The sequence below is a fragment of the Lathamus discolor genome, chromosome 2, assembly GCF_037157495.1.
Source record: "Lathamus discolor isolate bLatDis1 chromosome 2, bLatDis1.hap1, whole genome shotgun sequence".
Classification (NCBI taxonomy): Eukaryota; Metazoa; Chordata; class Aves; order Psittaciformes; family Psittacidae; genus Lathamus; species Lathamus discolor.
Window position 1 is genome coordinate 115,031,243 of NC_088885.1, and position 27,398 is coordinate 115,058,640.

The 27,398-nt window shown below is 37.7% G+C and overlaps 1 protein-coding gene across 2 annotated transcripts; it reads right to left on the reverse strand.

Moving 5' to 3' along the window:
• On the reverse strand, positions 1 to 26,468 carry LOC136008631 (desmocollin-2-like). Of its 2 annotated transcripts, XM_065668175.1 has the most exons (17): positions 26,229 to 26,468; positions 23,566 to 23,650; positions 20,732 to 20,934; positions 20,122 to 20,247; positions 18,314 to 18,469; positions 17,255 to 17,399; positions 15,940 to 16,106; positions 14,720 to 14,854; positions 13,290 to 13,475; positions 11,589 to 11,848; positions 11,242 to 11,384; positions 9,514 to 9,729; positions 7,725 to 7,961; positions 5,344 to 5,465; positions 3,911 to 4,147; positions 3,227 to 3,272; positions 3,058 to 3,140 (listed from the first exon to the last, which is right to left on the reverse strand). In XM_065668175.1, exons 1-16 carry the CDS (start codon positions 26,265 to 26,267, stop codon positions 3,237 to 3,239), a joined length of 2,493 nt encoding a protein of 830 aa, XP_065524247.1. In that variant the 5' UTR covers positions 26,268 to 26,468; the 3' UTR covers positions 3,058 to 3,140; positions 3,227 to 3,236. The 2 variants fall into 2 exon arrangements, with proteins under 2 accessions (XP_065524246.1, XP_065524247.1); XM_065668174.1 differs by lacking the exon at positions 3,227 to 3,272 and having other exon boundaries at positions 1 to 3,140.
• Positions 26,469 to 27,398: the final 930 nt, after the last annotated feature.

Genomic DNA, 27,398 nt, shown 5'->3' on the forward strand with positions numbered 1-27,398 from the left:
TTACTAGTTTTAGTAGATACTTTTATTTTGCAAAACATTTATTACTCACTGTTGTACAAAACATACCTAAAACATGTTAAGATAATGTTGACACAAGTAGGTAGTTTGCAAATTACCCAGTTGAAAAGAACAAATTTTCACAATTTTTAAGGTGATTCAAGACAGTAACAGCGAGTGAATTAGACGTTTTGAAATATTTCATTTGTCAGCTTTACACAAAATGTTATTTGGTACTAGTATCTGTAAACCTTAATGCTTTGTATATAAAGTTTTCATTCACGTGATTAGATACAATGAAAAGAATGTTTTACAGTTCATTTTCTAAAGCATTTCAATTACTTTTCTACTCTTGGTTTTACAGAAATAGCTGGTTCAGTTCAGAACTTTAATTTTTAAAAGACACACAGAATTAATTACAAATCTGTGCTTTGTTTATAAATGAACAAAAATTGCAAGTAACTCATTATTGGTGTTTGCTGAAATGTAAAAGAAAAAAATGGAAACATTTTTAAGGTAAATTATACTAGAAAACAGTATTTTGATTTCAGTATTATTTTAACTCCAGGGTGGAAATTTAGCAAACATATACTTAAAATAGCCAATGCCAATTCAATTAAAGTTTACACAAAACTGGTCTATTCCTTTACAAGAGTGCTACTATTTTATTTCATGAGGCAGGAAATCATATTTCCAGAGCTTTCCCTATGACTCCGCCTAAGTAATTTTCTAAAGAGTGCATACAGTTATTTATCTTAGTTCCGTCTGAACCACAGGATTTTTATATCATTAAAAAACAAACAAACAAGCAAACAAACAACAAAACCTAACCAGCAAACATTAAGGGGGGGCGAAGGGGAAGGGGTGGAGGGGTAGGGGCAAGAAAGAAGACATTAACATTACCCTAAAAAGCGTGTATCCAACAACTAAAGATATGAGACACAAAGGGGACAGATCTTACCTGGCATAAAGACAACAGCTCCACTGGCATCAGCAGAGCCACCCTGACTTACATCAGCCACCAGTCTGCCTATCCATGTACAGCAAAAGCCGTTTATGTTAGTGATAGTGTTCAGAAGTAGTGTTAATACACTACTAATAACAGTGTTAGGAAATCAAGTCCAGAACACCTTGGTTCTCATCTAGTATTTTGTTGCTGGTGACTATTGCTCTTACCACTGACAAATGTATCTAGCTCAGGATTAATTCATCATGACTTTCAAATGATACACTACAATACATTTAACGTTCATCTATTAAGTTATTAACTGCAGCTAGTTCTTATCAGAAATATTCTGAAGCCCATTTACAGTGTGAAACAGGTGGTTTTAAAAGTACTATTTTACAACTTTGGTTAAGTTTTTATACTTTTATGGATTTCCAATGACCATAATTTGTGTAGAATAAACTGCAACCACTGGAAGTCAGCAGCAACTGAAATTCAGAGCAGCATGACTGTTTGCTGTTACTAATAATTTCTTTTACAGATCATTAACTATAGAAAAAATTAAAAAGTATCTCCCTAAGGCTTTTGTTTACAGAGCAAATCCTAAAAGCAGAATTATAGGAACAGAAAAAAGTAATTGCACAAGCTTCTCATAGTCAGAAAGACGTTCTTTTAAGGCACAAGAGAATTCCCGGAGTGCCGAGGACAGATTACTTAACCAGGAGTGCAAATATTAAAAACATATAAAACCTGGGAAGCAGAGGCTGAATTCCAGAAATGCTTAAGGTAGCATTCAGGTCTTACTACTATCATTTGCCAAAGCTATCTCAGACTTTTGGATATATATATAATGTATATGTATGCTTAATCTAGTAAAATAACAAATGGGATTCAGATGATTTCTGCCAGAGATCTGTGTAAATGCTCACCTCTACAACCACCACATAATATACTCAAAACAGTTTATCCCAGCGTAATTTTGCATCTCAAATAAAGCTATCTGTAAAACACATTATTAATGCAGTGTATGCTCAGGTCACTTGAGCTGTATCTTCTGTCAAGTTCCACTTACAGAAAAGAAACAATTTAATGAAGTCCGTAACAAGGCAAGTACAAAAGGTAGAGGTAGCTACACTGGACAAAACTCTTGGCAATGTTCATCATTTCTGTAATGATCCTATGTTAAACTTCTCAAGAAACTGAGGTACAATCTGATGTCAAGTAAACATGAGATTTGTCTTGCATTCATTTGGAGTACAACAGTTACCCCTATTTCCTGATTTTTATGTTTTTTTATCTTTTATTTCCTTAAAAGAAAAATACATACTCGCATACGATGCTGATACCCTACATGGGGATGCCATAAATCCCTTAGGATAGCAAGTTTGATGGGTGGTAACCCATTAGGAGAAAAAATATTTTTAATATTATTTTACATATATACAATATATATATATATTTAATTTTCAATCAAAATATAAAGTTTTCTAATGTATTCATCAGTATTTTAAGTGAAAAATGAAAAAGTGTTTTGCATCTCAGTTCATATAAATTAAAAAATTAACAAGGTATTTGAGATCCACCAGTAATGTTTTTCGATTTATTTCTACAGAATTAAAACAAAGAAACAGCAAGTTAAAAAGCTTTTTTTCTCCAAACCCAAATATAATAAAATCTTGAAGCTGAATAATTAATTGAAAGTACACCAAATTTTGTACTTTAAAGTAATCACAAAGAATAGGAAATGGAATCTAACTAGAAACTAGCATTATTATATCAACATAGTCTGAAGAAAAAATATTTTGAATCCCTTATTTTTGATGGAGTGTGTCTAGCAAAGATAAAAAAAAAAGGTGAAAATTAAAGTTAATTACACTCTCACCAGTCTATACGAATTTTGATAAACCTCTGCCCCTCCTCAATTCCAAAATACCTAGTACCACAGAAGTACAACAGCCACTTATTTACAGGTTTTTTTTCAGCACTGTGAAAGGCACATTTATCTTTTTACACATGTTTCTGCTAATGTCCTAAACTTGGGTTCCAGCTGATCTAAGAAGTCAAGTGCCTCTTCTTCATGCTGATCACTGCAGCAGCCTACAGAGCCAGCCAAGGATCCTTTTCCTTCATAGTTATATGAAAGGAGATAATCTTCAGAGTGCTTCTGTTCTTCATCCTGTCTGCATAGATGCACCTTCTGCATAAGAAGAGAACACATCTTATTATTTTCTTAAATTGTTATCCTAAACATATTGCATAAAAATAATTTCTTTTTTGATTTACCTTTCATTGATTAATTTTTAATCAGAGTGTGTCCTCTAATGGATTCCTATATACAAAAAATGCACATGATTGGTCTATATCATTAAGACTACAAAATATAAGTATTAAATAAATAAATAATTTCTACTAATCATGTATGTAACACTAAAAGAGGAAGAACCTGTTTAAATAACCTGTCAAGCAACTCTACTCGAAATTAAAAGACTGATTTACACATAAGCAGTTAGGTAAGGAGTGCGAGTTTTTGATCTCCAAAACATGGAGCAGCTACATTTCTAATGCTGTACATTCATTCCTGCAACATTTCTAAGGTAAATATCAGGTTTAAATTTGTACAAAGCCAGCAGTTAGAATAAGGCAAACAGACATTGTCAGAAAAATGTAACAAAAGCTTGAGTAAAGTAAGTCTTGTAAATGAAAAAGAGCATACTGCCTATAGTTTGAGCCAAGAAAAGGAACTTACTTACATTTATGTCTAAAATAAGGAAAGGGTGATTTTTTGAAAGGGCAATATTCCAAAGGGGATGCAGAGGAGAAAAGGAAACAAAAACCACAGAAAGCCACCCTTCTAGCACAGATACATGTATGGCTTCATTGAAATGTACGCATTTATTGACCATAGCCTACACTAAAAAAAAAAAAAACCAACCAAAACAGAACACCAAACCATTTGGGAATACTTACTTCACCTAAACGAGGATGTGTGAAATTATGCCATTCTGAGTAGGAGTATCTACACGTATCCATCATAGTCTGTCCTCCTCCTTCTTTAACTGATCCCAGAGTCTGATGTCCACCTCCTTTGACTGATTCCAAGGTATGCCCTCTTCCTTTAGTCATTTCAAATGTTTGTTGATCTCCTGTTTTTATTCCGTATCCTCCTTGATCACATGTATTCTGTAGAGGAATTATATTGTGATCCTAAAAAAAGATGCAACAGTGGAGATACCTTTACTTTTTTAAGGCAAAAGATGAAACAGCAGTCAGGAACTGTCAATACTGAGAAATGGGAAGTCTCTACCTTTTTTGAACAAAAAGCTGTACTTGGCTCTTACTGCATAAGGATCGCTATGGAAGGGATACTATCACAAGGAGCGGAAAAAAAAATCCACATTTAAATATGATATGAGATACAAATACTGAATCTTGAAACCAATGAAAACTGTACTATAATCCATATGCTAGTTTCTTAAGATGTAAAAATAATTGTTTTTTCCAAGTCAACAACCTGTAAGCCACTAAGCCAGATATAGTCATATGCATAAGTTTCATTCCGTTTCTTTACCATTAAGTTCACGTAACACATTAGATGTACTAAAACTAGTATGGGATCACAAATTAAAACTACATTATCAGTTCATAATGGCACTACATTATGCTTCCTAGGCAACAAGTTTGACACTTGTCACCATTAGGATTTTTTTCAAAGTGAAGTGAACTGAATGGTTTTTAAACTAATCTCCTTTTCTTGGGGAGGGCAAAGTCAGCGGGTGGGAGACAGAAGAGAAGGGAAACAGCTAAGTTCCTGTGGATGAATGCAGTCCTGGGCAGGACTATGCTCATGGTAGACTGAATCTTAAAAAAATTTAGATGCTAAAAGCACAAACATATTTCATGAACACGGACTGTTTGATTATTTACTTCCCCCCAAACCCCCCCCCCCCCCGGTCAAAAATCAGCTGTATTTGGGGTCATTTTTCAGGGAAAATGCAGAAACTGCACCTGCAGTAATCTTCTGCCGTAGACACACATTTGACATAGGCAAAGTAGTAGATTTCCACTTAATCTCATTGCTCAAAATGACTGAAGCGATTAAAAAGTTCATCTGAAATTTCCAACTAAACAGTTAAAAGTCTGGAAGAATTACAAGCAGCCAGGCTAACAACTACAGGATATGTTTAAATATACATGGTACTACCAACTCAGCCTAAAAAAACCACAATATTAAAATTTTTCTTAAATAGCAAAGCATATCTAATGATCCCTGAGTATATTCTTACTTGTATTGCTTATTTCCTTTACTAGGTCACTTACTTGAACGTGGTCCTGTTCTCAAACTGAAATGCTATGGATACCTTCATTCTACATTTGTACACTAAAGTAAACAGACAACTTACCATCACTTCTTCTCCTGGAGCTTCTGTATTTGAAATGATTAAATTATGATTGGCACAATCATCAGTCACATGCCTGTGCATTACTCCAGAACCACAGCAGCCACAAATTGTGATCAGGATTACTATGGAAAAGAAGTGAGGAAAATACTATGAAATTTAACTCATAATGGTATCTTCTGTCTGACAATGACCTTTCCAGTAGCAGCCTTCTAAAATGCCTGAGCATCAAGTATAGGTTAAAAAATACTTTGTTTCCAAAAAAGCCCATACACAAAACTGTACATATACACATTTTTTCAAACAGTACATGGAGTTTTCACTACACTGGTGAACTATGTCACTCTTCTAGAACACAGCTCAGTTTTCATAAAAGAAATGTAAGCATCCTTTATGAAAACACTGCGACTGCAAAATTTCATGGTAATATATTTATGCCAAATCCAGGTGAAAAACCATATTTTATGCCTACAAAGTTGTACATATTTTTCATTTATGAAGATGTCAAATTACATCATAAGGAACTATGACAAAGTCCTAAGATAAAGGTCCCAATACCAGAAACTTCTGCTTCACAGAAAGGTCAGCAGAACCCTGGAGGACTTCAAGCATTATGTTACAGAACAGTCTTACTTGATTCCTTGTATTCAGTTTATCCCTCCTATAATACTACTTTGTGTTGTTATGGAGACTCTGCCAGAAATTACTTTATATAAAAGACTCACAAGCAACCAGTACCTCAGGGGGGTTGGAACTAGATGATCTTGAGGTCCTTTCCAACCCTAACTATTCTATGATTCTATGATTTCACTCTGGAATACCACTGACAAGGTGTTATTGGAGAGTTGCTCCTCCTACTCTTAGTTCTAAGGTATTCTCTTCCTTACAAGTGTTTTGCATGCCCCAGCGAATGGAAGAACTAGACTTTTTTTGTCTGTTCTGTGAAGAAATGAACTTCTAGAAACAATATTCTGAAGCAGAACTCCTCAGGTAAAGCAGGCTAGAAGTAAAGTTACTACAGCTGCTTTTATTTATGCAGTCACTACATCAGTAACTGGTGCAAATGTTAAACAAAGGATTAAACATTTCATTCAGAGAATTCTCTCCTTCTGTTTTCAAGTTGATAGCTTAAAAATAAAGTCCACAAGGAACAGAACAGTTCTGCCTAACTGCCCACTGAGCAATCTGATCTCTTAACACATAACTGTGGAAATTGGCCAAGAGCTACTTTCAAGCTCATTTAGCCTCTGCAGCTGTCAGTGAGATCTGCATCAGCAGTTCCAGCAGGCTGCTGCCTCATGCAGACAGATGGGAAGAAGACACCCATGACAGTACTGACTAGAAGACACACAGAGTAAAACCTAGCCACAGTAAAATAATGGGTCTGGGAAGGCTGCAGTCAAGGGGTAGTGACAAAAGCTAGCTGACGTTTCACATGGTCACCCTACTGAGCATCCCCACATCTGAAAGTTACACCTCTGGGCTGTATCACAAATTTGGATACCTGCTCTCTTGGGATAAAATATGAATCTACCTAATCCTCAAAACGTGTGCAGGTCCCAGTGTTCTATCTACTTGAGTAAGAACAGGGGGAGAACTGAGCAGGGGCAAGACAAGTTGATCATTAATCGAGAAAATGGAAAAGAAGGAACTAAAAAAACAAACAAACCAAATCACAAACAAACAAAATGGAAAAAAAAAGGAAAAAAAAAAAAAGATCTGGCTTTGCTATTGCATATCACAGTCACCGCCACACTGGTTAACAGCAATATTAACCTGCTAAGTATCTGTCTCTTTGGGCAACTCAAGTAAAACAGTATGTTTTCAAGGATTTGGTCCATTGCAGAGGTATCTAACCTGTCCTTCAACATGACACTGGCTCTTGTAAAATCCCCTGTGAATGTCTCAGATACTCCATGTTTAACCCATGACACAAGAAAGGTCACAAAAAGCTCTTGGAAATTGATTCTGTATTCCTATAAACAGAAATGTGCACCCCAAAACCAGCACTAAAATCACAAAGTTTGCTATACTTGCCTCAAGACAAGATCTGATAAGCACTACAAATCTCACCCTCTTCTGGTTCAAGTTCTGAATGCAGGTTTTCTGGCCTTGCTAGCATGAACACACAGAATATTTTACATAAACTGTACTTAGAAGAATAAACAAAAATCTACACACAGTAACTACAGGAGATGCTGAGAGCAAGAAGCTTATGATACATATACAAATAGTGCAGGTAGATTAAGTCAGTGGTGACAGCTATACAACTGCCTAAATAAAAAAAGAAATGTCTGAATCAAGTTTGAATCAGGTGCCTTCAGCTAATTTTAAAATTAAGTATTTTGCATTTAGTGTTAAAAAAACAAAACAAGTGTACTTACGCAGCAGTAATAGCGACCCTAAGATCATTGCAAGGATGGCCCACACGCCAAGAGTAACATTTCCACCAGAAAGTTCACGGCTTTGGACACCATTGCATTCGGTTGGAGTAACACAATCACAGAGGTTGACTTTTATGTGGTTCTCTCCTACCTTTCCTCCATTATCAATCACACTTATAGGAATATCATATGTACCAAATGGAATATCACCCTTTGGTGAAAGATACACAGAATTATCTGTAAAAAAAAAAAAAAAAAAAAAAACCAACACAAAAAAAAACAGGTTTAGGGTTAACAACACCTGAAATTCTGTTGTCGCAAATGTGAACATAGTCACAATATTCCCTTTTGTTACAGCTACACTGCTACCAGATCTGCATTAGCTAGTTTAAAGCTAGCTCAGATGTGTTGACACAAAACTACATCTTGAAAGTATTCATACATTCAGCACCTTTTAAATGTTAGAATTGAAAAAGCAAACCTTACACAGCTCTCTAACAACGTATGATTGAAACTGATTCAGTTGATTATAATAAATGAAACTATTTGGGCTTACTAGTAAAGACCATCAACTGAATTGGCATTTATTAAAAGGACTTACAGTAGTGTAGGTGGAATAATTGTAAATTTAATTTATACTTCTTCCACTCTTTAGCTCTACTGCTATATTCATTGGGAAGTAAAATCCATTTAGTCTACTGCCCTCCTTAGCAGCAATGATTAGTGACTATGTTTCAAAGGGCAAAAGAAATCATTTGTGAAAAATATTTACAAGCCAAACACTGATGTATATAATGTTGCTTTATGATGTGGTATATGAAACTACATGTATCATCCAAAATATTTTTTTTTCAATTTACCTAATATAAACCTTAAGGCTCTTAACATCCTTGCTGTCTTCACCTTTTCGTTAGTGACATTTGAAGGAACACTTGAGAATCACATCCTTTTCAGTCTAATTCATTACAACATAGCAGCAAATATATGTGCTGCTCTTGTTGCCATCACCTAGCACTCACCAAGAAACCACCACCAGCTATAACTTATATAAGCAGATTTTAGGAAACAGCAATTTCTTTGGTAATAAATTATTTAACTTCTATTGAAATTATAAAAGTTAACGAATACAATAAGGGAGATAGTAATTTTTTCTTTCACCCAGCTCAGCTTTACTAAAAATGTGCTGGCTGACTGCAGTACTAAGAAAAAAAACCTGCCATGATTTTTTTTGAGTCAGCATCTAATCAATTTTAGGTAAAACTTCAGTTTTCCAGTTCTCCACCACAAATAGCAGCTTAAGAAAAGTTGAATTTTTCTTTAGACTACTAGTTATTTCATTCTTAAATTTCTTCTAAATTATGATGATACACTTTATTATATCTATTCTTGTATCATAATTTCAGACAGCAGCTGATTGCTGACCCAAGGATGCTGGTGACAGATTCTTGTTTATGCTTTAAGAGGCAGAGCATATTACCCTTCTCATTCCTTTTGTGATGCAGTGCTACCTTCTTAACTTCTGCAAACTGTTTCAAACCCAGGACAGTTAAAATAAAGAATACTTTAGCTGCTTCCCTTTATTTCTGGCATAGTCTTGATCTCCTCCTGTATAGCAAATGAAATAGAGGAACCACTGGAGATCATCAGGCCTACCTTGTCAGCCCCACTGAGTACACCAATACCTAACATATAGTCAATTAATCTATTCTTACAGTCCCCCCAAGGCAGAAGTAGCAAAGCCTCCTCTGCCAACCTACAGCTAAGTGAGGAGGACAAAGCATTAAGTTACCATTGTGTCGAGTTATCTTCCACATGGAAGCCAAGCTACGGTCAGTTATGCGATAGACGAAGGGTGTGCTGTAAGGAGACTCATCACCATCCTGTGCAGTAAGGCAGATGGGTTTTCTGTCTCTGCACATGATATACTCAGTTTTGGTGATTCGTGGGTAATTCTTGTTCCCAGGCACGATGAAAACCTGAATTGTCCCAGTGCCTGTTTTGCCATCTATGAGATAAAAATAACTACTTTTAGCACTTACTTATAACATTCACATATTTATTTCTACTCCAAACTTTCACAATGAAATGTCATAAATTGTAATATCCAAGTTCAGAAGTAAGGTGGAAAGCAGCTGCTGATTTAGCCAAAAAGAGAGGGGAGCTCCCAGAGACTGCTCTTGGCTGCTTCTCTTTGTTTGCTGGTTATAGAAGGGATCAACAGCTCCCAAAGTTCCTTATTCTGCATGTGCATACAATGTATTTTGTTGAGATATGTGTGGGCACAGATAACATTCTATGATGATGAGAGGAGAAAGAGCACATAAATCAAGGCTAAAGGACATGACACCAAACTGAGAGTCAAAAGCAGAAAGTGAAGATTTACAGCCTTTTCACTTCTGGAAGGAGGAAATAGATTACACTTTCCCTACCCTCCTTTCCCTTGGAACACGAACACTTTCAGAAATAGGAGGCTTCTTTCTGTCCTCTTCCCTCTGAGTCAGATGTTTAGTTTTTATACAACAGAGATTCTAAACAATTTAAATTTGTATTATCTACATTTAATTTTAATATGCAAGCTTTAGAGTTAGAATTTTTAGCTGCAAAGAAGCTTTCAACGGTCTGCTCTCTACTCCTACTGTGGCTTAAGCACATAAGGGCTCATACTAAATCCTGCCACTGGATTTATAAAGGCAGTCTATTTTTCCTTTTTAATACAAGATACTTATTTTAGAATTTATGGTGTGGCCTAACATTTTTGATAATCTGTTTGCTACATTTAGCATTTGGAAGTGAAAGGTCTATTTAATCTTCCTGCGTACATGACGTTAAGGCAAAATTACATCTTTTCCTACAATAAATGCATATACACAAATTAATCAGAAATAGATGATCACTCACATTAAGTCAGAACAAAAATCTGTTTTAGAATGAGAATCTGAGTTTATAACCCTTCCTTTATGATCAGAGTAATATGTGACAGCTTATCACTTGAGCAACACATAGTGTTAACACTGTTACAGAATCTAGATGACTGAGAATAAGAGCACAATAACACACAGCAATGAATACAGCTATTCTTAGAGGTCCTTAAATTAAGGTTTTCTAAATGCATGACACCAAGAAGTCAAACAGAGCAGGAAACAGAAAAAGTTGCAAGGTTAACAACTTTTTCAAGAAGTTCTCTACTTTCTTTTGTCAACTTCACAGCTGCCAAATGGTACCATTTAAAAAAGAGCTGGGAAATAAAAGGAATGCAATTCACAGGAAAATCCCTCAATTTAAACCTAACTGAAGGATTTTAAATGGGAGCAGATAACTTTTGAAAACATTAAGAATTTGCCCCAATTTTTTAAATGCATTCCCTACTTTATAATATTCCATAAGCATTTGATAGAGCTATCCCAAAGACAAGACAAGGGACTATGTGGACCTCTGGCCTCAAACAACATAGCTGTCCTCACACTAAATTTGCATCTGTTACAGACCACAAAGAATACCGACAACATTTAGTACTCACTTCTGTCTACGGCAAGGACTGTGATATTGCATTGACCTCTTCTCATATCTCCTACATCTCGGTCCAAGACTTTAACAGTTCTGACTTCACCCGATTTTTCATCTATGTTGATCCAATTACATTGGCCAGGTGCTATCCGGTAACTATCAAGAATAACTTGCTTAGTTAAAGATCTCAAACATATACACACATGTATGTACATACATACACATATAGATACAAGTATTCACATACACTCGTGTATGCAGACGTGCACACACACATACAGCATCAACAACTATTTCTCCCTTCCCATATCCCATTCATGGTGTACTCCAAATAAATTAGTAAATAACATTTTTTCATACCTTATGCCTTCACTATTTCCAGTTTCTGGATCTTCTGCTACATATCTCCCAATAGCTGTTCCGATGTCCTCACACTCTTTAACGTCTATGCGTAACAGACAGGGTTTAAACACTGGCCCCTCATCCACATCCAGGACATGCACTGTAACAGAGCTGGTGCTCTGGGAAAGTTGTTGTGAATGTGGTGCCAGCATGTAGGGTGCCTCATTGTTGACTGCAATCACAAGGATCCTTTGCTTGGCACTTTCATAGTCCAGTCCCTGTAGTAAGAGGTGGGGTGGTGTTTTTTTTCTTTCGAACCAATACAAAACTTGGTCTTGTTTCTACTGCCCAACTATTAAATAGATAAAACTGTACCACATTTATTTACAAAAGAAGTCAGCTATTCTTCCGGAATATCCAGCTCGACACAAGGCAAAGGGGCATGATACAAAAAAGTTAAGTTCTAAGTTACTCAAGAAAACCTGAAGAACTACCCCTAATAAGGTAAGCAGCACCACCGCAAAATTTTAGGTGAATATTCTGATAGTCACTTAATAATCAAACAAAGATAAGAATTACATGTGGTAGAGGATCTTCTAATCCTGTATCTAGTTGGCTGGGTTTTTTTAGGTTATGTATATTTCCTTTCCAGCACAAGTCAATCATGCTTCTTGCAAGCACCTACATTTACTTCCTAGTAAAACTTCATCCATTAGAAATACATCTGAACTATCTGAACCACCTGAACCATTTGAAGTTGTGGTGTTGATCAGTATCTTCCATTTATCCTTCAGATAACTTCTCCGGTATCACTGTATGCCTTTAATACAGCTATTTATATCCTAAAGTCATAATACTCTTTAGTCTACTACAGCATTAATTTAAACATAAGAAATTTCAACAGGGTTTGTATACCAAGGACATAGCTTTAGGAAAGGTTCTAATAATTGCCAGCAACAAAACACAATAAATAAAAACCCCCAAACTCTATCCTTATGATTTACATTTTCAAAATTAAGCATTAATCTTCCCTGATCCTTAGAAGTTACTTTGCTATTGCAGTTTTAAGAGATAATAAAAAACAGCATGGTGAAGCATGATGATAAAGGACAACCTGATAAAGGATGCCCTGATAAAAAGACACATCTGTAAAGTACTAGGTATAACAAGTAACTAAACTAACATCTAGTCTTCCATGTACACGGACTCCCTCACACACCAAAAAAGCAAACCTGAAGTCACTACCCTGCAAAATAAAACCTGGAGAGGTTTATCCTGAATTAGTAAATTCAATCAACTCCCAGAGAGGGCAAGGCTAGAGAAGGTGTTCATCCTTCCCCTCCTTTGCAACACTCCCATTTCTCTTAAAAACCCAACCATTAATCATTCCTCACTTACATCCCTAAGTCTAAACAACTCCAACTGTGGAACCAGCCAAAAGCACCAAGCTATTCTGGAATGACCAACCAAAGGGAATTCCTTGAATTATGTGCAAAACTGAGGAGTAGTACAGGTGATGAGTTTTGCAGGTTATGTACCACACATGAACCCAGCTGCAGTGCAATATGCAACCTGAACTAGAAGAGAGTTCAGATCAGGAAGAAAGCATGATTTGCCCAATAGTTACTGATATTCTTTGAATGAATTCTAGATTATTGGTTTTAAAAGCAACACCTGAAGACATACAAATTTTCCTCTAGCAGTTCCATTTCTACGTACCTTAACAACACACAGTATTCCTTCATTTGTGTTTTTGTCTGTTGTAATTTCAAAGGACCGATCATCATTTCCCTTTATAATTTCATACACTGCTCCTGAGCCAGGCGAACCAGGTTCATCAAGATCAACAACAGAGACTCTCAGTATTTCTACATTCACTCTGTTTTCCTCCACTCGTGTTTCATACTTGGAGTATCCAGAAAAAAAAAAAAAAAGAAAAAAAAATCAATTTAAATTGAAGAATACCATTCTATGATGCAGGACTGAAGAACACTGTATTTAGATAAGACTACTTAAACCCAAGGGGTCAATTTACCAAGTTGCTGTAATGATTTACTTTGTTTTCATGCATTAGCATAATTCTCCTACTTCTGCCTTACACCCTAAGTAAAACAGTAAACCTTTCCTGCCAGCACAGATGAAATCTCAGCTCCTTCATACATTAATATAACTAAGTCTGGAATTCTCCTTCCAGGAAACGTGAATTAGCACAGTTCCCCTCAGTTACTTCAGCTCTACATGCTAATTTGCCTACACCATCAAGCTCAGCATTAGAAAAGACATGGGGATAAATTAAAAAAAATAAATATATATATATATATAAACACAGGAACTTGAAGAAAAGCCAAGAAGAGTGAAATGCATCTCTACTTGGATGGCAAAGGACGAAAAGGATTCTTCTTACTTGTTTTTTGAAAGAGTTATGTTACCTGTGCTTCTTGAGCTTGTACAGAATAACAGTGATTCTGAATTAATATTATTGATGATATTCTACAGTAGTGAATGGAAAGGACAAGGTATTTTCATTTTTTTATGAATTTCGTATTACAAAATCTCCTGTGTATTTGAGCTGTATATGTTGTGAAGACCTGCTCTCATAGAGATGGCTGCAATAAGCAAAGACTTAAGTATGAGTTATAGCTATTGGTGAACAAGAAGTGGTTTTAATAATACTTCTGTAGATGGAAGAAAAGTTGGAAAAGCTAAAAAATCTTGGCGAAAATACTTTCATCTACTTCATTGACACTAACTTTTACATTTGCAATACACAAGTAGCCAAAAGCTGGCCAAATTGTAACAAGGTCATAACAATGCTTAGGAGTGAATCTGTCCTCCCCCTGAAAATGGTTAAATTATGGGATTTCTAAGACTATGCATTGCAGCAGAAGTGAATGAATGAGTCATGTCAGCTTTCTCTCAGGACATAAGGCAAATGAATCAAAGGAACTAACATAATAATAGGTCTAATTAACAAACAGCACATCAATGAACAGGGCGCTCTGAAATGTCTATACTGGCACTAGCTGTCTCAGGGCATTAGGCTTCACTGAGGGACTGCCCTTCAGGAAACTAGAAGGTGATAAAAATAGGCTTTTTTGGGGGTTGGTTTTTTCCCCCCCTCTTTATAACAGACATTTAAGAAGACTTACTTGCATTTGTTTAAAGCATGGTGCATTGTCATTCATATCTTCAATTCTAATGACAGCTGTTCCCGTAGTACACAAACCAAAAGGCTGGCCTGCCATATCTCTCACTTCAACTAACAAAGTGTAACTGGGTACCAGCTGAAAAGAGGAATAAAAGCATAAAGAAGTTTGGCATACTCATTCTTCATTACACACATGAGTAGAACTAAATATTTTATTCCAGTTCCCTAACTCTGCTCGAAATTCAGTGCCTGGAAATAGCATTAGGTTTCTTAGGTGGAGGAAGAACACCTCTCCTGTTCCACTTCATAAATTTATCATTAAAAGATAGGCAGTAGGCTAATTTATTAAGCCTTTCTTCCCTCAGTTGTCACTGTGATATTTTGTTTAGTAGTCACAGTGACGCTCAGAGTCACTGCATTTTTCTCTTGCTACAAAAGTTGAGCAGTGTACCTGCAACTGCACAATTCTGCAATACACTGCTAACGTGGACTTTCAGCCATGAAGCAATGTAAGTATGTCAGAATATGATTAATTTTATCCTCAGAAAAGATGTACCTGTAGCAGTGATTTTCTTCTAGAATGACTGTCTTATGCTAGAAATATTGTTTTGAATTACACGTCTGTCAGACGTGTAATTACATGTCTGTCTAGTATAAACGGTATCTCACAGCACATTTTACCCCCTCCCCTAAAAAAAATCCCAAATAAAATAGTAACTAAAACCCCTGTTATCTTATTTACTTGAAAGTTAGCTGGTAAGTATAAATGGTTTGCACTTTAATTTTAGGCAATGTGATATTGTTGTTTAGTTTCAGATATCAGAGATATTTCTGTTAAGCACATGATGACCGATTACTTCCAGAAAAGCTGGTTCATTTTCCCTGTACAGAAGCAAGCAACACCTCAAATGGAGCTTGATTAGGAGGAAACAGGGGCTCATGGGATTCATGAAAAGAAAAAGAGTGAAACTTCATAGGGCTTTCAAACCACAGGTCAAATAAGAGAGCAGTGGGAGGTCCCCTGCGAAGATTAGCTAGACTATGGTACATCTATACAGAAATTCTTTGGACGGATTACAGATCTCTGGTAAGCTTCAGAAGCTTGTTAGTGAGGGAAATAAAAATCATAAACAATGATTTGCTGGGTGATTCCCGTGCCAGCAGTTAAGAAGCTATCTGTGTGCACTAGATGACAGCTAAACATGCTTCAGGAAATATCACCTCTCTGTCCAGCTGCGGCAATAATACAGCAATGACACCTGTGTCACTATGTAAAGAAAATGCTGGAGTTACTGGTGGATTTTGTGACACAATGCGGTACTTCAACGTAGTATGCAGAGTATAAGGCTCATCTCTGTCCTCCGCAGTCACCTTTCCAACAATGACACCTGTGAACACAATACAGCAATTTTTTGTTCCAGAAAAATCTGGAAATAATCAAAAGCCATTTGAACAGGTATTTATCTTTTAGATACATGAAAATAGCTATTTGGTCATTTAGCTTTAAATGAAAATAATATTAAAAACACAGTAAACGGTACTAAAATACAGTAATGGCTTTTTTTTCTTCTTAAACAAAGTTGAAATTATTGAGCTGTCAGAAATAAACACAAAATTCTAGATTTCAGTTATTGTCTTTGACAGTGTCTTCTAACTGACCATCTCAAACACAGCTGAAGAGGAGTTGCAGGGGGGATGGAAGGGAAGGTTCAGTCCTGCTTTGTGGGTAGAGCTGCTGTACTTTATGCCTATAGCCCCAGCAATTTTGGAACTCCGCTTTATATCAGTAACAGTAAGAAGTAGAGCAGCTCAGATAGTGAAATGCAACTGAAGTTTTAGGGTGAAGAGGAAGATACTTTGCTTCCTTTTTTGTGAAGCACATTAGACTTTCCCCACTCTATAGCCTTAGCCTAAGAGATGAGCAAGAAAGGCTATACCATGGCTTTTGCATTCCGTATTCCCTGGGGTCCACCTTCCCCTCTGCTTTTGTCCTCTGTTACACAGACAAGTGAAGTCAGTAACAGGCAAACCCCTGCCTTTTACAAGTACAGGCAGAAGCAAGACTTTGTCCTCTCCTGTTGTCTCTTAGGAAAAGTCCTTAGTTCATCAGCTCAGAAAAACGCTCTAACCTTAATCAAAGGCCTTTTACACCTTAGAACACATCTCATTTAGTTGCTTATGAAACTAATTGTTAAAAGCTGCTGTTCTGTCAATCAAAACATTTTATGGAAACAGGCATCTTGGATAAAATAAAAAGAATAAGATTCGGAAATTTTTAGAAACACCAAATAATCTCGATTTTTAAAAACTTCTACTTGAAACAATACTTTTCAATATGGTTGAGATGGCATTCTGGAACTTCTAAACCTTAAGAAATCTTGACCTGCTCTTTGCAAATTCTGTCTTAACTGTAAAGAAATACTCCCTAGGAAATGCCACTGAAAGTGATTAAAGGGCAGGATTACACTTAGTCATACTGGTATGCAAATGAGCTGAGTAGTGGTAACTGCCTTTACTGATTTAGAACAATTCTTACCAGGTTTGGAATTTTCAGGGACAGAAAACTCAAAAAGGTCCTGCGTAAAATATGGAGCATTGTCATTATCATCCTCTATCCTGATTGTATGCACAAGTGGTACCTCTGGTGAATAACCATCTGGAGTGGTTGCGAAGCAAATGATCTGTAAGACATAAATTCAATAATTCACTTCACGCTTAAGCAACATAAAGTATTATTACACTTTCAGTTCAAAGGAGGAGCCAATAAAGTGAAATACAGCATGCAAAGTATAACCTGCTCAACCCCAGGCTCTTCAGCCACATGAAAGGGGAAGTGACTGATACCTTATGACAGCAACACAAACCCTTTAAATGCTTTTCAGTCTTCTCCCTTTCCATTCGTTGCACTACATGTATCTGAATCACTTTCTTCCTCCTCCCCCAACAATTCTGTCAAACATTTTTGTCCAAGTTGCTTGAGCACATTTTTCCAGGTGTCTGTGAGGCAATCTCGGCCTTATCAAAAATTTTGATGTAAATATTTCTATTTAGAACAAAATCAAGAACAACAGCAAAACTATTTGTCCATTACAACATAATCTAATTTGCAGTAATAGTTACTGCAAATTACCTAACTGTTTGGAAGCTGTTTCTACTGCCTTCTTACACATCTCAGCCAGCAGAGAGAGCAGTGTACCTTGCTAACAAAACACCAAAAACAGCTTGAGAGGCTCAGGTCTACAGTTTCTCATGATTTTACTTTTATGGCACCTTACCAACCTTCCCTGAAAAACTCTGGGATAACTTCAAACTCTTCTCAAAAGTTATGCAAATCCAATAGCTCACTTATGCTGTAAATTATAGCATAAATAGCTTGTTTATGCTGTAATTAGAGTCTAAGTAGTAAAAAGCAAAACTACTCTGTAGATGTAGATGACCAGATATTTATTTGTCACTGATTTCATCTCTGTAACACCAAAGACATTACTCAGAACAGATCTTGTCTGCTCCCAGTTTTTCCCCTGTCACCCAGCCTTCAAATACATGCATGACACAAAAAAAGATTTAATTATATTTACACAGTTTAGGCCTGTACCTGAAAGCTTGGATATTGTTCACGGTCTACTGCACGGGTAGCAAATATATTCCCAGTTTCTCTTTCTATGTAAAACAAACCCTTTGGATCTTGATCAATTCCTGGTCCACTTGCAGAATAGTAAATGGTGTAGTTCTGAGCTGTGTCTGACTGGACCTGTAAAGAATACATTTTTTAAGCCCAAGGAAAACAGCATCATCCTTCTAATATATTTCCCCCCCTTTTCATGACCATATTTAGCACAAGCAGGAACTTTTTGAAAGAAAAAAAACAAACATTTATATACTTCTACTTCTTTACCAGCTTAAACTTCACAGAACAGAACAGCTTGCCATGCAATTGCTTTCCTTTTCAATGTGTGTACACTGAGGTAGTTAATTCATACTCAGAAATGTTTATGACTATCAAACAATTAAAGAAATGACAGTGTGAATAAAAAGAAAGTATTTTCAAATCTAATCTTGCTAGAATACTGCACAAACAAGGCACAGTCAGATACAGTTGGCTTACTGGTTCAAGAGATTTCGGGTTTAGTGCACCCACTGAGAATGTGGTTTGCAACAAGAGAAGAAAAACTAAAGGAAAGTAGGAAGGGAGGAAATAAAAGGAGAGAGGAAGGAAGGAGACCACCTAGCGTATAGTCCAGAAATATGCCAATTCAGATAGCCCCTCTGAATCTCATTACAAGCATCAAGGAGGTAACATTAGCAGTTACCTATTTAAAAACACTCTCCTCCCCAAATACTTTCCTTACCTATTGAATGCCAGAAGTTAGGAAGGTAAAATTAGTAGAATAATTGCTCTGCACAGACTCTGTTATTACACTTGTCTCTACATATCTGCTACCAGCCACTGTAATCTAGTGAAGGCTAGATGGATCTATGATAACTTTAGTTCTTGCATTTCTCTTTCACGCCTACTTGTTTTACTACAATAAGTACTTTTCCTAGTAATATAGGCTATAGTCAGTCTTCAACGCTACAGGTACACACCTCGTGCTCCAGAAAGGATGCAGACATGCAAGTAAGATTTCCCTCACCCTGTGTTTACAAAACCTTTTTCTAGGCAATGTTTTCTGGGGGATTGTTGGGTTTTTTTAATTACACTCTTTATTGATTTCCAGGCCAACAAGCTCTCTTCTGATAGTATGCCTCTCTCCTTTTACAATTTTTACACACTTCCAGTTCACCCCAACAATTGTGATCACAAGCTGCTTCAGCAAAAAGACCTCAAGATACACAGTGAACAGAACAGAACAAGACAGAGGAATAATGGCAGGAATGATATCAGTAGGGAATCACAGAATCACAGAATCACAGAATCCCAAGGGTTGGAAGGGACCTAAAAAGATCATCTAGTCCAACCCCCCTGCAAGAGCAGGGTAACCTACAGTACATCACACAGGAACTTGTCCAGGCGGGCCTTGAATATCTCCAGTGTAGGAGACTCCACAACCCCCCTGGGCAACCTGTTCCAGTGCTCTGTCACTCTTACAGTAAAGAAGTTCTTCCTGATGTTAACGTGGAACTTCCTATGCTCCAGTTTACACCCATTGCCCCTTGTCCTATCACTGGATATCACTGAAAAAAGCCTAGCTCCATCATCCTGACACCTACCCTTCACATATTTGTAAACATTGATGAGGTCACCCCTCAGTCTCCTCTTCTCCAAGCTAAAGAGACCCAGCTCCCTCAGCCTCTCCTCATAAGGGAGATGGAATACAAGAGAGCTCACTTTTGTTCTTTTATCTTAATAGTCACACACAATATTAGCTTGTGTCATAAAATTAGGATTTGTATAAAATATACCTGCTGTATTTGTAGTGGAAAAGGTCCCAGTGAGTTCTCTATCATAACAGATGGAATAGGGCCCCACCTTCTTTTAGTTCGCTTGAGAACTGTATCTCTAGCATGCCTGGTCTTCTGTGTCTGGGCCTAGAAGATAAAAAGACAGGTAAGAATATATCCATATATTTTTAACTTGGTGTATTTTTGCTTAGCTACTGTTCTGAATTTTCATCTTTTTTATCCTCCATTTCAATTTTCCCACTGACCATTTTTTTCCAAAGTCTTAACTTCTGATTATACCTGTGATAGTATTCCAAGAGTTTTTTCATTCATTGTAATACTTTGCATGATCAAAAGCTGCTTTAATTCCTCAAACATGGCTTTTAAGATTCTTGACATTCCTGATTAAGTTCTTTGCTTTCTTCCATTTCCTTGCATCTTCCATTTCAGAAAGGAAGTCTGTGTTGACTTAAACAACACAGTAATCCACAACTGCTAAATAAAAATACACTCTAACCCATAGTGCTTTGCCTAATTACTTGATTTCCAAAATTCAAATACAATTACTCAGCATGAAGTTGTATTCTATGATACAGTATTTCAAATAGGTATCTTGAAGCTAGAAGCTCACCTTTGTTTCTTCCTCCACCAAGCTAACATGTATTTTCTTTTCTACTTGCTCTTGAATATCTTTAAGTAATATGGTAAAAGTCTTTTTCTCAGCAGACAAAGAAACAGCAGATGTTGTATACACAGAACCATCCTCCAGAATTTTGAAGTTCCTATCACTGGAACTGATAAACTCTGCAGACTGAAGGCATTCTTTCAAATCAACTGCAAAAGAGATATATATTCAGACAATAACTCAGACAGCGAGACAACAACATCGCTCAGAAAACAAAAAAGAAATCCCTAAGTAAAAATCACATTTACCAACACATGGAATCCTCAAAAATTTGATCATTCCACATTTAAGCATCACAAATATAGATTCTAGAACTCATTTATGCATTCAGCTTTGACCAAGTTTACATTAATTTCCACTCTTGTGTTCATAAGTGTTTCCTAAAGGGTACGGGTGCTTCATATCTTTCAACAAGGTGCTATTATACTGGTGAAACTACTGAAGCATCAGAGATGAACTAATATGTTTAAATGCAAAAAATGTTGGAGACACGCTCATTACAGGATCAGTAGCTATGACATTTGCCCCACAAAATCAGTGAAAATGATTAATTAATGCAAATGCCCAATGGTGATACTAAGTCTTATAATTTTTGCCTTCAGGAAGAAAACACTGACTGGTACAAAGTGATTTAATAGTCTTGGGAGGACAAAAGCCTTTAAATTATGAAGCAGACAGATGGGAGAGATAAACAGTAACTCTAGAACAAGCAACTGGCAATTTTTTAGTATGTACATGATAGAACCCCATGCAGTTTATAGGAAGTACCAGGTAAGTTCAACATCTTTCTCAGGTACATTTTTACTGTATTTTCTGTCTCTTGTGGCTACAAAAACTTTAATGCACTTCAATAAATTTGGTTCATTAGTGAGTAATTCAGCACTAAAGCTTGGAAATAACCAAAATCAGGATACTCATAATGAACTGCAGTAGGACCACAGCACTAAACAACGATTTGGCACCCTGAAAAAGATGAAGGCCAGAGACCTAAATGCTAGACAAATGACCCTTGCAGAGTACAAGAGGTGTCAGTGTCATGCTCTCAAAATCAAAAGTTTTCAATACTCCTTCAGTGATATGATAGTGGATAGCACCTTGTTCTATGAAAGCTGACTGCAAAATGTAGACTCAGAATTTAACCCCATATATGTAGTTGATATTTTCAATAAACTAAATTTCACATCTCTCTCAAGAATGCAAGACTGGAAGCATAATTTTGACATGACTTCTCCCTTTCTTCCTTCTGAAGTCTGTCTTTTAACTACTGAACTAAAAGTTTTCTAGATTTTCTATAGTACTGTAGCAGTGGTTCCTTTGTCAATGAAAATTTAGTATTGCAGAGAATACCACTGCCGCACTTAAAGGCATTGCATATTGCTGCATATTACAGCATTGCATTTCCAAAAATACCAGACTGGAGATCTTGTTTCTGACTGTTATGTGAGTCAACATTATATTCAGTTAGCCATGGCTTTGTGGGATCTTTTTGCTTTACAGCCTCCTGTATTGCGTAATTCAGAAATATTAAAATACCTTACAACAAGCAGGAAAATCCTGACTCATTTTATTCTCAAGGTTCGGTCCTTGTATCAATGCAAAATACATTATGCTTTCTCAATAAATGTTTAAGTAATGTCTTTCAAGCTATAAAAGTTTTGTTGAATTTTTGTTTTAAGAAAGAGCCAAACCAGTAAGTTCAATGTTATTCTCATGCTCTCAACTATATGCAATTCCTTTCATAGCACTATAATAACATGAAGATTTGGGTTTATGTAAATGAAGTTTATTTACACAGAGAAATGCTAAACTCCCAGCTAAAGCTGTGGCAAATTTACATTTAAAAAAATAACAGTAAGGACAGTGAGCTTTTATTTTTAAAGCTAGATTTTCCGAGCATTTGTATGTGATGAACTACTGATCCACTTCACTTGTCCCTTCTGTAGGAATGTGGATTAAGATCACAGATTTGGAGCGTATTCCTCTGTTGTTTTATGATTTACACAGCAGACCTCTGAATCCTCAAAAATTCAGTCTCAGCCCTGTTGCAGCTGCTATGCCACACCTGTAAAAGCTGCCTTTCATAAAGTGGTGTGGGCTAAAAGACAGGAAAAAAAAGGAAAACTAAAACCAAAGAGGAGTGTGGTGTTTTTTTCTGGTCTCCTCTATTCCTCCCAGTCAATTGTGAACTGCCATAAATCCAAAACAGACCATCCAGTCAGACAGGAGCACTCTCCCAAATGAATGTGCACGTAGGACACCTTTGCAACGTGTCCCCTCGCATGCCATGAATGTTCCAGCACCACTGAGCAATCAGTCACGTGTGTTTCACAGAGCAGCAGCTTCTGGGTGCTTGGCTGTGTGGATTTTGTCTCCTTTTTTTCCTTTTCCATTATCCAAATGACTTACTACTTTCTTCATATGACTGTGGGCTACGGGTGCAACTTTGGAATATCAAGCCACTTATGTAAATATTAAGCTTTAGAGTCAAAATTTTTAAACCATAAGACTCTCTCATTCTTGTTTTAAAGTATACACTGTAACCTGACAATAGCTGTTTATGCAAAAGTCAAATGGATGCATGGAGCCAGCGTTCAAATCCGTAACAAACACAGGGCGTATCCTTCATAAAAAGGCTGATCCAGCTGTTTAACTGGCTGTCCAGTCATCCATTCAATCCATTAAAAAAAAAAAAAAAAACAACCAAAAAAGGTTTCCTTTACTGTTAACAGCATCCCCAGCAAAGTGCAATGTTGTATTGATAGGACCTTGCAGTTTCTCACCTCTGCCAACTAAGGTCTCAGCCTCTAGTTCAGAAGGAACATGAAAAATTACTTTCTTGCAAGCTTCACAGGACAAACTCAGTACCTAGAAAACAAGTTAAGAAATCATGAAAACAAAAAATAATTGCATGGTATTTTGAATAACAACTACAGACATTGAAGCTGCCTTTGATTCATTTGTTTTTTAAGACTAGCCACTGCAATAGCACAGAAAGCTCTCAAGCTAAAAATTCAGGTACTAGCAGCATAGCATGTAAAGTTTCAAACCAGATCTGACTTCTGCTCCTGGATCTGTCCATGGCTTGTGTTTTTTCTACTAAAAATCACAGTAGCACTGACATTAACAGAAGTTCCCTCTAACTAGAAGATGTCAGCTAAACAATTACTTCAGTAGTGAGAAGATAAAATACAGCTTGGCTGTGCGCTCCCTCCAAGAGCATTCTTCGCCGATTTAGATCCAAGGTCCCCAAGTATTAAAAAACAATCCATTAACACGCAGTTCAGTAGAACTGTGGTGATGCTTAACATTAAAGGGACAAGTATCTTATTAAAACCACATGACGACACCTGCACTTACATATCACTATGCATCTTCAAAGTACGTTCTCAACAAACTAATTAAATCTAGCTTCAGCAATTAGATATGACATAAATAAAATGCTGTGTATCACATCAGTCCACTCCCATATAACCAGTTACAAAATGGGGTCCTCCTCAAAATTCAAATGAATAGTAGATAACCAGACCTTTTTATAAAAAGAATCATAAAGAGGTACAGACCTTCCTCAGCAGAGCAATGTAGTCCTATCCTCAGATTATATATATATATATATAATGTGTACATATATATCTGTGTGTATATATATCTTGCCTAATTTCTATCCAGATGTTTAAAACTGTAATCCAAAAATCACACAGCCAATTAAACAAAGAAACAGCAAAATGTAAATAAATGCATTTACCCTTTTAAGTATATTTATTCCTTCAGGATGAAAGTCTAGCAAAAAGGAAAGTAATTTTTATTTTGCACCCTTTAGGATTAAAGGTACATAAAAGTAAACAGCTAATGGAAGTTCTGAAAATGACTTGTGATTCTTATTTATAAAATAATTAAATAAAGATACTTTAAGATCTTTAAGACATTAGGAACCTTCAGAAAAGCTATGATCAGCTAAAAAGTGAAGCTGAAATGTGGAATTTAATCGTTGCATTAAAGTAATTTAAATGTGGTGTCTGCATCATAAAAGCTCTTTATACTGTTCCTTATATATATATATACACACACAGAGAGATATAAAAATACTTAAAACAATTTAAACATTCCGGCTTATGTATTAGTGGGCGCTTTCCTTATTAACAGATACTTACTAAAACACTCTCCCCTGACAAATGTTGTATTGATTTTTAAGTTATTAAATCACACCATCTTAATACATTGTTCTATTTTATTTTAAGTATCAATGACATCTAATTTTGAAATACTAATGCCAAGTTAGTTTGGTGTCAGCACGAAGAACTATTGAGGAGTTAATCAAATGTAAATGGTAGCTATTTGTGAATACCAAGATACAAGGAAACCCCAGATAAAAATAAGCCATGTTGTCCTTTCACTTTACACAAATAAGTCACGTAAGGAATTTTGGGGGTTTGGGTGTTGGGTTTTTTACTCGATAGATGAATTTACTTTTTTTTTTTTCATTATATGTCTGAGTAAACTCGCTTGGGTTTCATTATTACCAGCCTGGCAAAAGCAGGCATGCATAGTGTCTGGAACAGTAACACTTTCATTAAAATGTACATATATAATTAATATAAAAATAATAAATTCAGTGCTTCGACACTACCGAGTATTCTTCTTTCGGGCTCAAACGATCAGAAACGTTCTTTTGTGTTAATGCAATGATAATGGGAAAGAAAGGGGGTAAGAAACAGAAGACAAATCACTTTCATTCATTAAAAAGAAAAAAAAACATAAAGAGAGAGCGATCTCCCCGCTCTCCCCGACAACTGCCTTTCCGTAGCTGATAATAATCTACAAATACTGTAAACTGAAGGTGAAGGAAATGGCTGAAATTGTTCAACGCAGAGCCAACTCTTCCACGGGAGCTTAACGCTCTCTGCACTACAACGCACGACACTTCCCACAGAACGGGACAGCCGCAGGTGGGGGGGGGGGGAGGGCGCAGAAAGGGGAGATCTAAATAAAATTAACTGCGGTTTCATTTTTTCCTACGAATGACCAGAAGTATCAGAAGTATCATTAGCGACAAGACTGTGCGTCCACCGCGCAACCTCACGGCAAAACCCTCAACCAAAAGCCGCTCTACCACCAGTCCGAAAGCTAACTGAACCATCAACTGGTTTTCTCCCTCCGCCGAAGCTTACCCCGACACGCCGGCTGCGGCACCCCGAGATGCCGCGCAGCCACCACGCTCCCCTACGCGGGCGCCCGCACCGGAGCGCGCCCTCCGCAAGGACCCCGCCGAGGGGAAAGCTTATTGGGAATAAAGATCAACCCGCTATGGTTTCGCGGTGAAACAAAGTAACACAGCGAAGGAAAAGCGTCGCTGCACACCCCAAGTGCGTTACCGGACTCCGCGCCCGAGCACCCCCGCTCCTTTCTCCCCTACGCCCACCACTCACTCCCTTCTTCCCTCACTCACCAGGAGGCCGAGGACGAGGCGGGGGACTGCAGGGGCCATAGCGCTCGGGGGAAGGTGGCAGCCGCCGCCGTCGGTGCTGCCACGGCGGGCGGGCGGACAAGCGAGTGCGCGGTGCCGGCGCAGGCGGCGTGTCTCGGCAGCGGGCCGTCTCCCTCTGTCCCCTCCCGTCTGCCAAAGGAGCCGGCCGGTGGGGAGGGTGGGACCGCGCGCAGCAGCAGCGGCGACTTTAATTACGTTCTTTTTTTTTTCCCCCCTCTTTAGGGTAATGCCTGTCCCGGGCACAGCGCTGGAACACCCCGCCCGCCCCGCCTCGCTCTGCCCTGCCCTTCTCTGTCCTGCCCTGCCCGCCCACCTTCGCGGCGAGTCAATGGCCCTCCCTTTCGCTCCCCTCGCTGTCCTGTCCCGGCGCCGATTGAGAGCGGAGCGACGCTCAGGGGAAGGCGGGGAGGCACAGCCCCCCCCGCGGCCCGCCTGCCCCAACGCTGTCGCCCTCCCGGGTCTGCGCAGGGTCCGTTCCGTCGGGGCGGTGTCAGCCCCCGACCGCCATAGCGCACGCCCGGCCGGGGTGGGACGGAGGGGATGCGCCGGGCGGGTTGGAGGAGTGCGGGTGGTTGCTGGGAGCTGGGTTCCTGGGTTACTTCGACTTTTGGGGCAGATTTGTTTTTTTGGGGAGGGTTGTTTGGGCTCAGGCCGCGTGTGCTCAGCAGGGTTTCGGAGTGGCTTTGAGTGAATAGCAGAGATAATAAAGTTAGAAATGCAATTGCACAGGCAGGAGGTGAGCTTTCGGAGGAAACGCCCTGCAACTGAAGACCTTTCAGCCTGAGTGGGGCATGGCATTTCTGTTGCAAGCCAGTCGGTGCTGAGATTTTTTATTTCGTGCTTTGCTTCAGAAACAATACTGATTTGCAACTTTTTTAATCTGTCAGTCGAAAAGAAGATCAAGTGGATTGGTAAATACATTTCAATATTGATGTTCAAATGCACAATTAAGAGGCAAAAAAAAAAAAAAAAAAGAAAAAGAAAACCAAAAAACCTTCCCGTTTCTCAGTATTTCAACATAATAAGGGGCATCAATGACAATGCTGTGTCTGAAAACAAAGACCTTCACTTCTTGAGGTTACCAACACCGCTAGTGGCAAGAAGATAGGGAGAGGTGTAACTATCAGGCAA

Bases quoted from the DNA above. Each gene is read 5' to 3' on its own strand.
- LOC136008631 (XM_065668174.1), bottom strand. From the start codon at position 26,267: ATGGCCCCTGCAGTCCCCCGCCTCGTCCTCGGCCTCCTG. The intron at 5,466-7,724 runs GTAAGTACACTT...TCTTTTCCATAG, and splicing joins AGGGTCGCTATTACTGCTGC to TAATCCTGATCACAATTTGT. The intron at 3,141-3,910 runs GTAAGTATTCCC...CTTCTTATGCAG, and splicing joins CACATCCTCGTTTAGGTGAA to AAGGTGCATCTATGCAGACA.